This window comes from Heterodontus francisci, chromosome 2, assembly GCF_036365525.1.
Source record: "Heterodontus francisci isolate sHetFra1 chromosome 2, sHetFra1.hap1, whole genome shotgun sequence".
Classification (NCBI taxonomy): Eukaryota; Metazoa; Chordata; class Chondrichthyes; order Heterodontiformes; family Heterodontidae; genus Heterodontus; species Heterodontus francisci.
The window spans coordinates 145,906,761-145,923,896 of record NC_090372.1 but is presented as its reverse complement, the minus strand read 5'-3'; the positions used below and the strand labels follow the sequence as shown (position 1 = coordinate 145,923,896).

The following is a 17,136-nucleotide window of genomic DNA, read 5'->3' as shown; positions in this document are numbered from 1 at the left end:
CCCTTTGAGACCTTGTCTCTCTCCTCTTTGGCCTCCTTGTCTCGAAAGACAATGGGTAAGCGCCTGGAGGTGGCCAATGGTTTGTGAAGCAACACCTGGAGTGGCTACAAAGACCAATTCTAGAGTGACAGACCTTTGAGACCATGCTGTGCACAAATTGGCTGCCGCATTTGCTACATTGCGGCAGTGGCTACATTTCAATAGTACTTGATTGACTGTGAAGAGCTTTGGAACAACCTGAAGTTGTGAGAGATGGTTTGTAAATGCAAGTTTTTTGTTCTTTAAAACCAAGTTCCATGTCTATATAGCCAAGAGTCAGATTTCTATCTCGTGTCAGAAGGATTATTCTGTAGCTGTTTCATGAAAGAAAGCTATAAGACAATTAAAATGCAGCACATCTGTACCCAATATTTAGGATGCTGCATAATTATTACTTGCTTAAATCTATTATCCAGATTCGTGTTTGCGAAGTGTAAGCAAATCGCTGTCTTCAATGATGTTGTGATCTCAATTGCTATAAAATAATTCCCAAATATCTTCCTCCTGTGCTTGAACCTAGCTTAATTTATTGAGAATCCTACTTCTGTTTTTGTATATGATTTTGCCATAAATGAGGTTATACAAATGAGGAAAAGCTTTAGATTATCAGCCTTCCTCTTATGAAAGAGTTCTCCATTAGACCTCCGTTTTCTAATTTCCTTGTATCAGTTTGGTTTGTCTGTTTCCTTTTTATTTAAAATGAATTGAGGTTACTGCTAACATGAGCCCTATTTATCTTTTTTTTAAAGAAAAGTTTGGGTGCTCTCCTAGTCATCTACTTTACCTCTTAGTCCTTGTCTTGTGATCTGAATGAAGTATGGGAAATCACATGACTTATTTTCTTCATAATGCTAGTGGTTTGTGACCCATGGCAGTTGAGACTCACTAGATTTATTATTTCCCTAGTAACAGCATCTTTTCTTATGCTTCACCTCTTTCTGCCCACCATCTTTGCTCTGCACTTCAGTTTCAACTGCGGAGCTGTTAGGCTGTTACCCAGCTCAGTCTCTCAATCAATCCCTCTTTCCCAGCTGCAATTCCAAGCTGCAGCTTCCTACTTTCCTTATTTAGGCCGACAGACCACCAGTGCTCTAGCCCTGTGCCCAGGCCTGCCAGACTCCCCTCGAGGGCTCGGGCTTGGAGCAAGAAAATGGCATAGATTGGAAAAATGGATGGAGTGGGGGCTAAGTAGGAGGCCTCACCACCGGATGCAAAATAGAAGACCACATGCCTCTTAAGAGGTGTACTTAGCTAGTTATTTTCCCTTCCTTTATATGGTTTATGCATATATTTTGAAAATGGCATTTAAACAGAATTAAGTAAAATAATATACTAGTCTTTGATAAGAATGCATCTGCTATCAACCTCCTTTTTGTCCTGTTAACAAAGCATTGCATATATAATGCACTGTTTAATTTCCCCTAGTTCTTTTTCCTTTGGGGGAAAACTATTGGAAAAGACGGCATCCAGGGATAATTTTTTTTAATAAATGAGATTGCTGACATGTTATCCCTCCCGTATATGGAAGTTTATAAACTGTTTATTTGAAGTTTAGTTTTTGTTGCATTGGATGTCTTATATCATGTTCTCTGTAGTTTTATGCCATCCATGGTGAAAGAATTAATGGTTCTCTGATAAGTTGATTGCATAAATGAAATATTAGTTTTCTGTAATCAACTGATGGCTCAGTGGAGTTTACTCTCTCAAGAAGAGGAGGATGAGGGGAGATTTATTTATTTTATTTAGAGATACAGCACTGAAACAGGCCCTTCGACCCACCGAGTCTGTGCCGACCAATCACCCATTTATACAGTAATCCCATATTCCCTATCACCTCCCTACATTAGGGGCAATTTACAACGGCCAATTTACCTATCACCTGCAAGTCTTTGGATGTGGGAGGAAACCGGAGCACCCGGAGGAAACCCACGCAGACACAGGGAGAACTTGCAAACTCTGCACATGCTGTACCCAGAATCGAACCCGGGTCCCTGGAGCTGTGAGGCTGCGGTGCTAACCACTGTGCCACTGTGCAGGATTGATTTTTTTTTAAACAGATGTGGGGGAGTTAGATGTAGGAAAATTATTTCTCATGGTTGGCTTTGAGGATTCATGCCACAGTTCAAAATTAAATTTAGGTACTTTAATTTATGTATGAGGCTAGTGCAATGGTGGGACAGATTATTAACATGGCAGCTAAACAGTAAACCGTGGTCAAATATAAGGACCGGATTAATTCCTGTTGGTAATGAGGATAGAGAGCTATTAGTTTACGCATCAGACAGGTTCTTGATAGAGGCTTAGAAGGGAAGTCTAGATGGACCAAAGCATTACTATGTTAGTATTAGTAAATGTCAGGCCTGGCACTGAGTCATGGATACTAGTAGGCTGAAAAATTAGCTGGGGTTACTGCTTTTGATTGCTATATCAGACCTCTATTGGAAAGTGTCTGTAAGTAATTAACTGAGGATAGGATTGAGCTTAACTGATGGTATCTAGGCTGTCACACATAAAATGGCTACTCTGAAAGCGTACTAGATGGTTGGCAGTGCTCATGGAGCCGTATCCCAACAAGAATTACTGTCTTCATGAACTGAGGAAAAAAGAAAAAAAAAAGGAAGAGCAGAATCGTTGGAGGGACTTCATTCATGGTGTGGTTTAGAAAAATAACCAGGCTGGAGGATATTTACCCAACTCTTTATTCTTTTAAGGACCTCACTGCATTATGCTGCTGCCAACTGCAACTACCAGTGCCTGTTTGCTCTTGTGGGATCTGGAGCCAGTGTAAATGACCTTGATGAAAGAGGTTGCACACCGCTTCACTATGCAGCAGCATCAGACACAGATGGAAAGTAAGTGATGCAGGCTTATTTGAAGAGGTTGGAAACTGGCAATGACATAGCTCACTATTGATTGATCTTCACTTATGTATATCTTGTTTTTGAGGCTACAGCTATTTACTTTTTCCCTTTAAAGAAAGTAAGCTAATGCTACCAGGTTTATAGATTTTGAATATTGGTTAAGAAGAGGTGCTTTCTTTGCAAAGTTATAAATTGAAGGTGTATGTAACAATTAACTGGAGCTCCTAATTTGCAAATTATCTAACAAGATTAGCGATCACTGGTTAGTAGCTAATTATTTAGTCAGTATGCTACCTGTTCTTGAATTGGATCTTTTGAAAGGGTAAATTAAGCTTAAACAGTGTGTCTTTGCTGTGGCTTTTTTCCCCAAAGAGCTTTAAATTTCACCAGTCTTCATTCAAATTTAGTTCTGGGTCTGTTGGTTTGTGCTGCATTGTTGTCAAAAGAAAAACAATTATAGCATTTTACAACACAAGACATAAAAAAGTCTTCATGATCTCCATCTCCTTGAGCTGCCAGGTATTGTATGTTCCAGAATCCTTTATAGTGGTCTGTGGTTACCTTTCCCCCACTGGAGCCATTATTCCTTTTTCTGCCAGCTCTGTGAAACAGCTATCCACTGAGCCCCATTCACCTGCCCTGTTCCTAGATATTTTACAATTTGTTCAGATATTTACCCACCACTTTAAAACGCTATTGTGGACTCTGCTTTACCATAGTTTCCATGTACTAACAACTGCTTAAAAAATCTTCTAAACTCTGCCTTTGTTTTTGGTAGTGATATTTAGCCAGTTAGCTTTATCATTACCTCTTTGGTTTGTACTCGGTGCTTTTGACCTGACAAAATAATTTGCTTTTTTAACATATCAATTTATTTGCTTATCCTGCTTTTAAACATTTGTGTATTTGAACCCCTAAATCTTACTGTTCTTGTAAAGTTTTGCCATTTAGTGTATGATTCATTTTCTTCTTTCCAAAATACACTACCTCATATTTCTCTGCATAAAATGTAACCTGACCTCTACCTACCAAATCTACTAACTTATCCATATCTTATTATTGCTTACAGTCCTCTTCATAGTTAATCACACTCTCCATTTTTGTGTCACTTGCAAAATTTGAATATTGAGCCCCATATCACTGAATCCAGATCATTTAGCATTGAACCCATCAGTAACCCCGAGGCACACCACTTTTTAAAATATCTCTTATGGGGGAAAAAACACTTTTTTTCCCCTTTAATTACCTATCCATGCTGCCATATTCCCTTCAATACCAAACATGTTGATTCCATAAACAGACCTCATTAGTGGCAGCTTATCAAATGTCTGTTGATAACTCATGCACAACTCAACAGCAAATTTTTATTCAATCCATTACTTCTTCAAAGAAGTCAAATTTGACAGACACGAATTGCCTTTTAATAATCTGTGCGAGCTGTCCGGAATGTAGCCCATGTCTTTCTAAATAAATAATTGTATGCTATGTTTTGGCCTCCAGAAGCTTACCCACTGCTGATAGGCTAACTGGTCTAAGCTACCCAGTTTATCCCTTTCCACCTACTTGAACAGATGTGTTAATTGACATTCCTCTGGTACAATAGCATTATTACAAGTACATAAATAATTGAATATGCAATCTAACAACTAGTGCATGCATGGAAAATAAACCTTGACTGCACTTGTTAACTTGTCATTCAATGTGACTGAAACATCATTTTCACTTGCATCCTATTACTAATTGGTAAAGCTCAGTGTTTATTTTCTGTCACAGATTGCAGGTTTTCTAAAGTACAATGTAGTAATAGCCTATCTTTTTTAAATTGCTGATAGAGCAAGATTTCTTACATTAGTGTTTTAAGCCTCTCTTTGTCTTCTGTTCAATAATGTGATCTTTTTAAAAAAAGAACCTTGCGTATATTTTACAAAAATTCTTTTACGAAGTGCAGCAGCGTTTGGTATCCTGGTGTGCTATTGGTATTGTATTATGAGGACTCAGTGATTCCCACCATAATTTCTCATCTCAAACAGAACTATCGGGCGACATACTAAATTACCAGAAGATGAATTCACCATCCCATACTTGTACACATCCTGGCATCTAAAAACAACTTGTGTTTATGTACTGCATTTCATAAAATTCTACAGCACAGAAGGTGGCCATTCAGCTCATCAAGCTTCTTGAAAAACCTATCCAATTAGCTCCACGCCTCTGCTCTTAACATTATGCATTTAATGTAGACAAATGTCCTATGGTACTTCAGATCGACTCTGTTTACTCCATAGGGGCCAGATGTACCATTTTTGCTTCCTAGTGCCTGAAGTATAAGTGTAGTATTGAGATAAAAAGAGTAAGATTGCCACCTGAGAATGAAGGGCTTTCAAAATGAGACCAGTAAGAAATTCCTGAATTGAAAGGTGATTTAAAACACATAAATGAAGGAGGGCCTAAGCTGATGAATAGCAGCTGAAATAATATTAGGAAATGAAGAGATTGACACATTTGAAAGATGAAAACGTTTAAGAGAAAAGAAATGAGTAGAATGAGAGGGAGACCAGACCATCGCGGGAAAGAACTGAGGATATAAAAGCAGTGCGACAGCAGAGACTGAGCACTGTGGGAGGGGACCAAGCATACAAAAACAGCAGAGACTAGAGCATTGCGGGACTGGTGCATAAATCAACAAAAAAAAATAATCGGAGTGACATCACAGGACAGCAGGTAGGCAATTGGTTGATGAATATTGCAGTTTTATTTTTGTTCTTTAAGCTAGGGAAGTGGGTCAAACTCAGAGATCGGAATCTATAACTTACTTTATTAAATTAATTAACTAGGTAAACTTTTATATAAGTTTTTAAAATACGTTTCTAGTTATTTTTATTAATTTTAGTTAATCTGATAATTAGAGGCATGGCATCACAGTTCCGTGGAGTGCACATCCTGTTACATGTGGGAACTCTGGGATGCTTCTCGACGGAGAGGATGTGCAGGAAGTGTTGTCAGCTGGAATAGATCAAGTTCTAGGTTTCGGAGCCTGAGCCGCAGCTGGCATCACTCTGGTGTATCAGTGAGGCCGAGTGTTTCGAGGATAGCATGTTTCTGGAGGTGGGCATCCTGCAGCTTATTGATATGCAGGCAAAGAGGGATTGGGTGACTGCCAGGCACTCAAGGAGGTAGTGTAGGAGTGCCGAGTCCATCTCGCTCTCCAACTGGTATTCAGTTCATCTGGGGAGTACAGCCAGAGCCAAGTCCATAGTACCTGTCGTTGACCTGAATGTTAACTCTGTTTCTGTCGCCACTGCTGCTGCCTAACTTGCTAAGTATTTCCAGCATTATGGTTTTTATGGCAGATTTCCAGCATCCTCAGTATTTTGCTTTTTTTTATCAAGGACAAAACGTATTTGGTTAGAGTTAAGAAATAATATACGTATCATTATACTAGGTATTTTATATCAGTGATTATTGAAAACGCAGCCGGCAGCTGACGTCATCAGACTGCGCCAATCTGCACACAGACGAAGATTGGCTCCTACTCTCTGCGCATGCTCTGCGTTCTACATTGCCAGGACTGGTTGGCGCATGCGCAGATTATGTCATCAAGTAACGCGGGAGGAGAGCGGGGGTGGGGGAAGTGTGGAGAGCGTGGCTGAAGACCTTGGTGGTTGCGGGTGCGCTCTCCTCCTCCCCCCCCCCCCCCCCCCCCGCCCGCTTCCCACCCGCCCACACGCTCCCCCCATCCCCCACCCTCCCCACCACACCTCCGGCCATTGTGGGCTGCCATGTGTTTAGATTGCCTTTGTGTGATCATTTGAGCAGCGCCATCTTTAGTCCTGGCAGCTGCCTGACATCACAGACTGACGTTTTAGTGGCACAGGCTGCATTTGCGCTTGTGCCACTGCAGCGCCACCTAGTGGTAGCGTTGTCAGCAAACGCAGCCATTTTATATAGGCCACCAAGTAGTGGGAAAGATACAGAAGAGCAGATGTGCTAGGAAATTAGAGAGATGCAAAAACCTTGAAGGAGTGATAATGGGGAAGTTCAATTATCCCAATACAAACTGGGATAGCAATAGTGTACAGAGGAGTTTTTGGCAGTGGTTCGGGAGAATTTTCTTAATCAGTATATGTTTCCTCCCCAATGAGAAAGGAAGCATTCCTGGATCTGGTTCTCAGGAATGAAGTTGGCCAAATGGATCAAGTGGCAATAGGGGAACATTTAGGGGACAGTGATCATTGAATCATAAGGTTTAGCCCTTCGTTTTGCAAGCTGGAATGTCAGAACTAAATGTCCTGGCCTGTCGGAAGACCCTACACAAATCGACAATTCTCGGAAGACCGCCATCATTAACAACAAGCTCAATAGACTAATGTGGACATTGCAGCACTTCAGGAGACACGCCTCCCTGCGAGCAGATCTCTAAGAGAGCAAGACTACACCACCTTCTGGCAGGGTGGGGATGCTAAAGAACCAAGACAGCATGGAGTGGGCTTCGTCGTCAGAAACGCCTTGCTCAGTATGATAGAGCCACCTTCAAATGGCTCGGAACGCATACTGTTCATCCGACTGCTCACCACCTCTGATCCAGTACTCAGCATCTTTGCTCCAACACTGTGCTCCCCGCCTGAAGTTAAAGACCAGTTCTACGAGGAACTCCATAATATCTTTCGTAGCATCCCCAGTACCGAACATCTGTTCCTGCAGGGAGACTTTAATGCCAGGGTTGGGGCCGACCATGACTCATGGCCCTCCTGCCTTGGGCGCTATGGCATTGGAAGGATGAATGAGAATGGACAGAGACTGCTTGAGTTGTGTACCTATCACAACCTCTGCATCACCAATTCATTCATTCATACTAAACCCTGTCACCAGGTTTCTTGGAGGTACCCAGGATCACGTCATTAGCAGCAGCTGGACCTCATCGTCACAAGGCGAGCCTCTTTAAACAGTGTTCAAGTCACACGCAGCTTCCACAGTGCAGACTGCGACACCGACCACACCCTGGTGTGCAGCAAGGTTAGACTCAAACCAAAGAAGCTGCATCACTCCAAGCAGAAGGGCTGCCCGCGCATCAACACTAGCAGAATTTCTTATCCACAGCTGTTACATAAGTTTCTAAATTCACTTGAAAAAGTCCTTCTAAACACTCCTACAAGGGATGCAGAGACTAAGTGGGCCCACATCAGAGGCGCCATCTATGACTCCGCAATGACCACCTATGGCAAATGTGTGAAGCAGAACACAGATTGGTTTCAATCTCACTTTGAAGAGCTGGAACCTGTCATAGCTGCTAAGCGCACTGCACTGTTGAACTACAAGAAAGCCCCCAGCGAGTTAACATCTGTAGCACTTAAAGCAACCAGATGCGCTGCACAAATGACTACTGGCAACACCTATGCAGCCGTATTCAGCTGGCCTACGACACCAGAAACATCAGAGGAATGTATGATGACATTTAGAGAGCTTTTGGCCCAACCATCAGGAAGATCTCTTACCCCTCCCCCCTCCTCAAGTCTAAATCAGGGGACACAATCACTGACCAACACAAGCAAATGGACTGTTGGGTGGAGCATTACCTAGAACTGTACTCCAGGGAAAATGTTGTCACTGAGACCGCCCTCAATGCAGCCCAATCTCTGCCTGTCATGGATGAGCTGGACGAACAGCCAACAAAATCAGAACTCAATAATGCCATTGATTCTCTAGCCAGTGGAAAAGCCCCTGGGAAGGACAGCATTACCGGTGAAATAATCAAGAGTGCCAAGCTTGCTATACTTTCAACACTCTACGAACTGCTTTGCCTGTGCTGGGATGAGGGAGCAGTACCACAGGACATGTGCGATGCCAATATCATCACACTCTATAAGAACAAGGGTGTCCGCGGTGACTGCAACAACTACCGTGGAATCTCCCTGCTCAGCATAGTGGGGAAAGTCTTCGCTCTAGTCACTTTAAACAGGCTCCAGAAGCTGGCTGAGCGTGTCTACCCTGAGGCACAGTGGGGCTTTTGAGCAGAGAGATCCACCATTGACATGCTGTTCTCCCTTCGCCAACTACAGGAGAAATGCCGAGAACAACAGATGCCCCTCTACGTTGCTTTCATTGATCTCACCAAAGCCTTTGACCTCGTCAGCAGACGTGGTCTCTTCAGGCTACTAGCAAAGATCAGATGTCCACCAAAGCTACTAAGTATCATCACCTCATTCCATGACAATATGAAAGGCACAATTCAACATAGCGGCGCCTCATGAGACCTCTTTCCTATCCTGAGTGGCGTGAAACAGGGCTGTGTTTTTGCACCCACACTGTTTGGGATTTTCTTCTCCCTGCTGCTCTCACACGCGTTCAAGTCTTCAGAAGAAGGAAGTTTCCTCCACACAAGATCAGATGGCAGGTTGTTCAACCTTGCCCATCTTAGAACGAAGACCAAAGTACAGAAAGTCTTCATCAGAGAACTCCGCTTTGCTGACGATGCTGCTTTAACATCCCACACTGAAGAGTGTCTGCAGAGACTCATCGACAGGTTTGCAGCTGCCTGCAACCAATTTGGCCTAACCATCAGCCTCAAGAAAACGAACATCATGGGACAGGACGTCAGAAATGCTCCATCCATCAATATCGGCGACCACGCTCTTGAAGTGGTTCAAGAGTTCACCTACCTAGGCTCAACTATCACCAGTAACCTGTCTCTCTATGCAGAAATCAACAAGCGCATGGGAAAGGCTTCCATTGCTATGTCCAGACTGGCCAAGAGAGTGTGGGAAAATGGCGCACTGACACTGAACACAAAAGTCCGAGTGTATCAAGCCTGTATCCTCCGTACCTTGCAGTACGGCAGCGAGGCCTGGACAACGTACGTCAGCCAAGAGCGACGTCTCAATTCATTCCATCTTCGCTGCCTCCAGAGAATCCTTGGCATCAGGTGGCAGGACCGTATCTCCAACACAGAAGACCTCGAGGCAGCCAACATCTCCAGCATATACACCGTACTGAGCCAGCGGCGCTTGAGATGGCTTGGCCTTGTGAGCTGCATGGAAGATGGCAGGATCCCCAAGGACACATTGCACAGCGAGCTCGCCACTGGTATCAGACCCACCGACCGTCCATGTCTCCACTTTAAAGACGTCTGCAAACGCGACATGAAGTCCTGTGACGTTGATCACAAGTCGTGGGAGTCAGTTGCGAGTGATCACCAGAGCTGGCAGACAGCCATAAAGGCGAGGCTAACGTGTGGCGAGTCGAAGAGACTTAGCAGTTGGCAGGAAAAAAGACAAGCGCAAGGGGAGAGCCAACTGTGTAACAGCCTGGCAACCAATTTTATCTGTAGCGCCAGTGGAAGAGTCTGTCATGCTAGAATTGGACTTTATAGCCCCTTCAGGCGCTGCTTCCCAAACCACTGACCATCTCCAGTCGCTTACCCATTGTCTCTCGAGACAAGGAGACCAAAGAAGAAGATTAACTATGGAAAAAGATTAGGAGCAATCCAAAGAAAAACACTTAATTGGAGGAGCGCCAATTTCAGTGGGTTGAGAATAGCCCTCTCCTAGGAAAATTAGAATGAAAGATTGGCCAGCAAAACTGTAACAGAACAATGGACTGCCTTTAAAGGGGAGATGATTCGGGTAAAGTCGAGGTACATTCCCACAAGAGGGGAAAGGTAGGACAACCAAAGCCAGAGCTCCCCGGATGACAAAAGAGATAGAGAGCAAGCTGAAGCAGAAAAACTGGGTGTATGACAGGTTGATAATACAGTTGAGAACCAGGCTGACTATGGAATGTTCAGTGAGAAAGGAAATAGACAGAGAGTGAGTATGAGACAAGACTGGCAACTAACAAAAGTCTTCCATTGGCATATAAATAATAAAAGGGTAATAAGAGGAGGGGTGGGGCCTATAATGGACCAAAATGGGGATGTATGTTTGGGGTCAGGTGGCATGACTGAGGTATTAAATGAGTACTTTGCATCTGTCTTTATCAAGGAAGAAGATGCTGCTAAAGTCACAGTATGGAAGGAGGAGGTAATTGAGATACTGGATGGGCTAAAAATTCATCAAGAAGAGGTATTGAAAAGCTAGCTGTACTTAAAGTTGATAAGTCTCCAGGATCTGATGAAATACTTCCAAGGATGGTAAGGGATTTATGGGTAGAAATCATGGAGGTACTGGTCGTAATTTTTACAGGAGTGGTGCCGGAGGACTGGAGAACTGAAAATGTTACACCCTTATTCAAAAAAGGGTGTAAGGATAAACCTAGCATCTGAAAGCCAGTCAGTTTAACCTTGGTGGTGGGAAAGCTTAGAGAAACGTTAATCCAGGATTATATTAATGGTCACTTGGACAAGCATGGATTTGTTAAAAGCAAATCGTGTTGAACTAATTTGATTGAGTTTTTTGGTGAGGTAACAGAAAGAGTTGGTGTGTAGATAGATTTCCAAAAGGTGTTTGATACAGTCCTAGAAGTCATAGTTATACAGCACAGAAACAGGCCATTCGGCCCATCATGTCTATGCCGACCATCAAGCACCTATCTATCCTAATCCCGTATTTCAGCACTTTGCCCGTAGCCTTTTATGCTGTGGCGTTTCAAGTGCTCATCTAAATCCTTCGTAAATGTTGTGAGGGTTCCTGCCTCTACCACCCCTTCAGGCAGTGTGTTCCAGATTCGAGCCACCCTCTGGGTGAAACAAATTTTCCCCAAATCCCCTCTAAACCTCCTGCCCCTTACCTTAAATCTATGCCCCTTGGTTATTGACCCCTCCGCTAAGGGAAAAAGTTTCTTCCTATCTATCCTATCAATGCCCCACATAATTTTATATACCTCAATCAGGTCTCCACTCAATTTTCTCTGCTCTAAGGAAAACAGCCCTAGCCTAGCCAGTCTCTCTTCATAGATGAAATGCTCCAGCCCAGGCAACATCCTGGTTAATCTCCTCTGCACCCTCTCCAGTGCAATCACATCCTCCCTATCGTGTGGTGACCAGAAATGTACACAGTACTCCAGCTGTGGCCTAACTAGGGTTTTATACAGCTCCATCATAACCTCCCTGCTCTTATATTCTATGCCTCTGCTAATAAAGGCAAGTATCCCATATGCCTTCCTAACCACCTTATCTACCTGTGCTGCTGCATTCAGTGATCAATGGACAAGTACACCAAGGTCCCTCTGTACTTCCTAGGGTCCTACCATCCATTGTATATTCCCTTGACTTGTTATTCCTCCTAAAATGCATCATCTCACACTTCTCAGAATAAAATTCCATTTGCCACTGCGCTGCCCATCTTACCAGCCCATCTATATCTATACTTTGTGTAATCGCTCCTCAATTTAACTCTTGGAGTTCAGTTATCTTTCTGGTAAATGTACACTGCACTCCCTCCAAGGCTAATGTATCTTTCAAAACTACTCCCAGTACTCCAAGTGTGGTCTAAGCAGGGTTTTGTATCCTGTCTTGAGAGCTAGTTTACAGAAAGATACTTGTCATTTTGCAAAGCTAACACAAACAAGACATGGTATAGGATTTGTATTACAGCATTGAGGGGAAGGAGGGAGTTGCAAGCTGGGAAATTTATGAAATTCATAACATGATCCTCTCGCTAAGGACAGCTGATCCCTTTGATATAGGTTAATGACCTGGAATTGGGTATACAGGGAATAATTTGGAAGTTTATAGATAGTATGAAACTTAGAAATGTAGTACACAGTAAGAAGGATAATAACAGACTTCCGAATGACACAGACACATGGCAGATGAAATTTAACACAAGTGTGGAATGAAGGGGAGAGGCAATAGAAATAAAATGGTAAAATTTTGAAGAGTGTGCAGCAAGAGAGACCAGGGGAGTATGTAAATTCATCTTTGAAGGTGGCAGGGAGGGTGCCTCATTTTCCAATGTCTTCTCTGCACGCAGTGAGATCCCAGCGCCGGCAGGAAGAGGACCTTAATTGGCCCATGGGCCTCAATTGGCCTTGGGTCGGGAAGGCCAATGTCGGCCTATCCCACTGCTGGGAGAATCAGGTTGGCAATCCCGGTGTCTGGTTCTGTGGCGGCTGCTGCTGTTCCGGTTCGTAACCCCACAACCCTGCCGCGCCATGGAACCTGACGCCAAGCTGGGAATAAAATCCAGCCCTTCATGTGGGCACAGAGACTGGTGAAATAGGCAGACATATGGCAGATGCAATTTAATGTTGGTAAGTATGAAGTGATGCACTTTGGGAGATACAACATGGGGTGGAGCACCTTGCCTGACCGAACCTCAGAGAGTGGGAGTCAGCACCGTGCCTAACCGTCCCCCGGGGAGAGAGAGCCGACACTGCGCCTCAACATCCTCCAGGGAGAGTCGGCACCGTGCCTCACCGTCCCCCTGGGGGAGAGAGAGAGAGAGCGAGAAAGTTGGCACTGCGCCTCACCACCCCCCGGGGAGAGAGAGAGTCGGTACCGCGTCTCACCAACCCCCAGGGAGCGAGGCGGCACCGCGCCTCACCATCCCCTGGGGAGAGGGAGAGAGTCGGTGCCTCGCAACACCGTACGCTTGGGTGGGGGAGGAGAGGATTGGCACCTCGCCTCACTATACCCCAGGGGGAGAGAGAGTCGGCGCGTCATTTCAATGTACCTCGGGCTGCGGGGGCAGAAAAAGAGAGAGAGGTGGCACCTCGTCTCACCGTACCCCGGGGTCGGGGGAGTTGGGGTACAGAGAGAGGCGCAGAGAAACGGCACCTCACCTCACTACCCCGGGAGAGAGAGAGTTAGCACCTCGCTGCACCACATCCCAGGGAGCAAGAGAGTTGGCACCTCGACTCACCATTTTTCAGGGAGCGTCGCCACTTCGCTTCACCATACTCCAGGGAGAGAAGGAGAATCGGCATCTCGCCTCTCCGTCCTGGTGCCATAACTAAAGCAAGACACCGTCCACCAAATAAACCCACCAACAGATGCACCCCTAATTGTAGCATTAAGGTACTGGGTGTACTGAATGTAACAATTTTTGATCCATTTGATGGAAGCCATCTACAATAGGGGGGAAGGTACTAAACCAACAGACACACCCCTTAAACTGCCAATCAAAACAGTCCAGACAGTCAAATACTGCATATTATTGTAATACGTTCTAGCCTTGCTCTGTGCCTCTAAACATGTATTGCCCTCTTTGTCCCGAATAAGACCCATCCACCTCATATTACCCACTTATTACTTGAATGCCGGTAGAAGATTTCGCGATTTTATGTTGACTGCCATTCTATTCTCATTTTCTCTCTTTACCAGTTTTATTTTCATCATCACTTCCCCTCTCAACTTATTTTATTTGGCCTGCTTCTCGCTTGATGAACCACCTGACGTGCATCATGCACCCTTTTTTTTTCCTCCCTCGTTATCCAAGGAGCCCAGACTTTGGTTCCGCTACCTTTTGCCCTTGTTGAAATGTACCAAACCTGTACCTGAAACATCTCCTTAAAGACCACCCATTGTTCCATTATGTAATTACTACATGTTACATGTGCTTGAGCACTAATTTGCAGAATTATGGGGAGATAGCTGGGGTTGTGTTGGACAGCTGTTTCAAAGAGCCAGTGCAGGCAAGACGGGTCAAAAGTCTGTCTTCTGTGCTGTAAGATTCTGAGATTCTAGAGCAAAGAATGTTGGAGAGAGATTTGATAGAGATGTTGAAAATCGTTGGGTGCTTAGGTTAAATAAGGAGAAACTGTTTCCAGTGGCAGAAGGGTTGATAACCAGAGGACACAGATTTAAGGTAATTGGCAAAAGAACAAGAGGTGGGTTGAGAATTTTTTTTCTTGTGCAATAGGTTTTGATCTGGGAGAAGGGAATTGGCTGAATACTTAAAGGAGAAAAAGATGCAGGGAAAGGGCTGATGAATGTGAGTAATTGGGATAGCTGTTTCAAAGAGCTGAGACAAGTATGATGGTTTACATGGCCTCCTTCTGTGCTGTATGTTCTCCAGCCACTTAAATGTCCGAAGAAGCCAATAACATTTAATTGTAAATTTCCCAGAAACCGAGTCATAGTTGCTAACAGGGAATGTGGTAAAATATGAAAAAAAAATCAAGCACACTGTTTCAAATCAGTGAAGAAGACTGCCTCAGAGAAGCTATGGAGTGCACCTATTGGGGACCCAAGGAAAGAATGTTATTGGATCGGGTGTGCTTATTTTTCAACAGGTCTTCAGAGTACTTGTATGTTTATAGTGTGCTATTGTTTCGGAAAAGAAATCAGATTCTCTGATTGAAATCACGTTTGTTGTGTGAGCAATGAATTTAGAGCCTTTATGCAGTACCTTTTGGGAAAATGGGCTCAGTCGGGGAAGCAAAGGCTCAGGATTTTTTGCAACTGCAAACTGATGCAGCAGCAGTTAACTTGAAGGGAAAAATGGATGTCTGGTGTGTTCAATTCAAGGTCTGCTCTCTCTAACTTGATATAGTTTAGTTTAGTTTTTAGTTTAGAGATACAGCACTGAAACAGGCCCTTCGGCCCACCGAGTCTGTGCCGACCATCAACCACCCATTTATACTAATCCTACACTAATTCCATATTCCTACCACATCCCCACCTGTCCCTATATTGCCCTACCACCTACCTATACGAGTGGCAATTTATAACGGCCAATTAACCTATCAACCAGCAAATCTTTGGCATGTGGGAAGAAACCGGAGCACCCGGAGGAAACCCACGCAGACACAGGGAGAACTTGCAAACTCCACACAGGCAGTACCCAGAATCGAACCCGTGTCATTGGAGCTGTGAGGCTGCGATGCTAACCACGGCGCCACTGTGCATTACATCTTTGTTACAGTTGGCCTTGTTGTAAGGATCCACTGTATTGTTAGGTGAGATCATCATACCTCCAGACCCAATGAATGGCATGTTCAAATGACTTGGCAATTGGGATAACTGTCTATATACTAAGAAAAGTGCTGAAGAGGATGAAGGGAGTAATCGATGGGGTACACGCTGAGCCATACTCAATTCCTTTGATTCATATCATTGAAAAGGCATTCAGGGTTGAGGCCAAAGTATGCTACAAGATATAGTTCAGTAAAAATTGTATCTCAATTGCAGTCGTGATTTTCTTCCACAATGACCAAATACGGTTTAAGATCTCACGAGCAGTCGTTGAAAATGTCAATAAGGGCCTTCTGGATAATTCAGAACAAACTGCAAGCAACTTGAATTTCCATTAATACATACTCTGATGAAAGGTCACTGACCTGAAACGTTAATTCTGTTTCTGTCTCCACAGGAGCTGTCTGACCTGCTGGTTATTTCCAGCATTTTCTGTTTTTATTTCAGATTTCCATCATCTGCAGTATTTTGCTTTTCAATTTAAAAACATGTTTGTTTGTACTTTTTCAAATGAAGTGTTGATGTTCATTCAAGGTTATTTCAAGCTGCAACTCAAGACAGTGTTCTTGACAATCTTGTAGGTGCCTGGAATATCTACTTCGAAATGATGCAAATCCTGGAATTCGAGATAAACAGGGCTACAATGCAGTGCATTACGCAGCTGCCTATGGACATCGTTTATGTCTTGAGCTTGTAAGTCTGTTTAATTTTGCTAACTTTAAAAGCATACTAAATGCTCTCAATAGTTGTTATAGAAGTAAATAGTGAAGTAATTTTGGAAGTAGCAAATGGGTTAAGTTCCATACTACTTTTGCTGTAGGATAACCTTAATTTGTGTATTTTGTGGACTTCAGTGTGGTCACCACCAATAAAGGATCAGATCGGGCATTAAGGAAGAAAAGAAAAAGCATGGTTATTTATATTCCCAAAGCTGTTTACAGCCAATGAATTACTAAGAAGTGTAATCACTGTAGCAAATGCAGAAAATGAATGATTAGATAATCTGATTTTTGGTGATGTTTAAGGGAGCAAGTTGGCCAAGATACCACAAGAACTCCTTGTTATTTCTGAAGTATAACCATGGGATGTTTTGCATCTAAACGAACAAACAAGTGGGATTTTCATTTAAAATCTCATCCAGAGGTGTGCCATTCTCTCAGTACAACATCAAAATGTTGCCTTAGATTGTGTGCTTAAACCTCCAGTGGTGTTTGAATCTCCACAACCTTCTGACCAGCAATGAGAGTGCTACCAATTGTCACAGGCTGACTCCCCCATAATTCGCAGCTAGGGTTGGGGGTGGGCAGGACGAGGGTAACTGACCTGTCTTGTCATTTCTTTTAGATCTGTTTTTGACTTAATTGAGGGAGCAAATGACCTATTGGT

General features: G+C 43.7%; 1 protein-coding gene across 3 annotated transcripts in view; it reads left to right on the top strand.

Annotated features, from left to right (window-relative positions):
* The window catches only part of ankrd28b (ankyrin repeat domain 28b), a 252,341-nt gene that overhangs the window by 157,456 nt on the left and 77,749 nt on the right, over window positions 1-17,136 (top strand). For all 3 annotated transcript variants that reach the window (XM_068011757.1, XM_068011764.1, XM_068011748.1), the window contains 2 exons: window positions 2,751-2,891; window positions 16,332-16,443. In XM_068011757.1, the coding sequence (XP_067867858.1) occupies window positions 2,751-2,891; window positions 16,332-16,443 (253 nt within the window). The remainder of the gene's footprint in view (window positions 1-2,750; window positions 2,892-16,331; window positions 16,444-17,136) is intronic.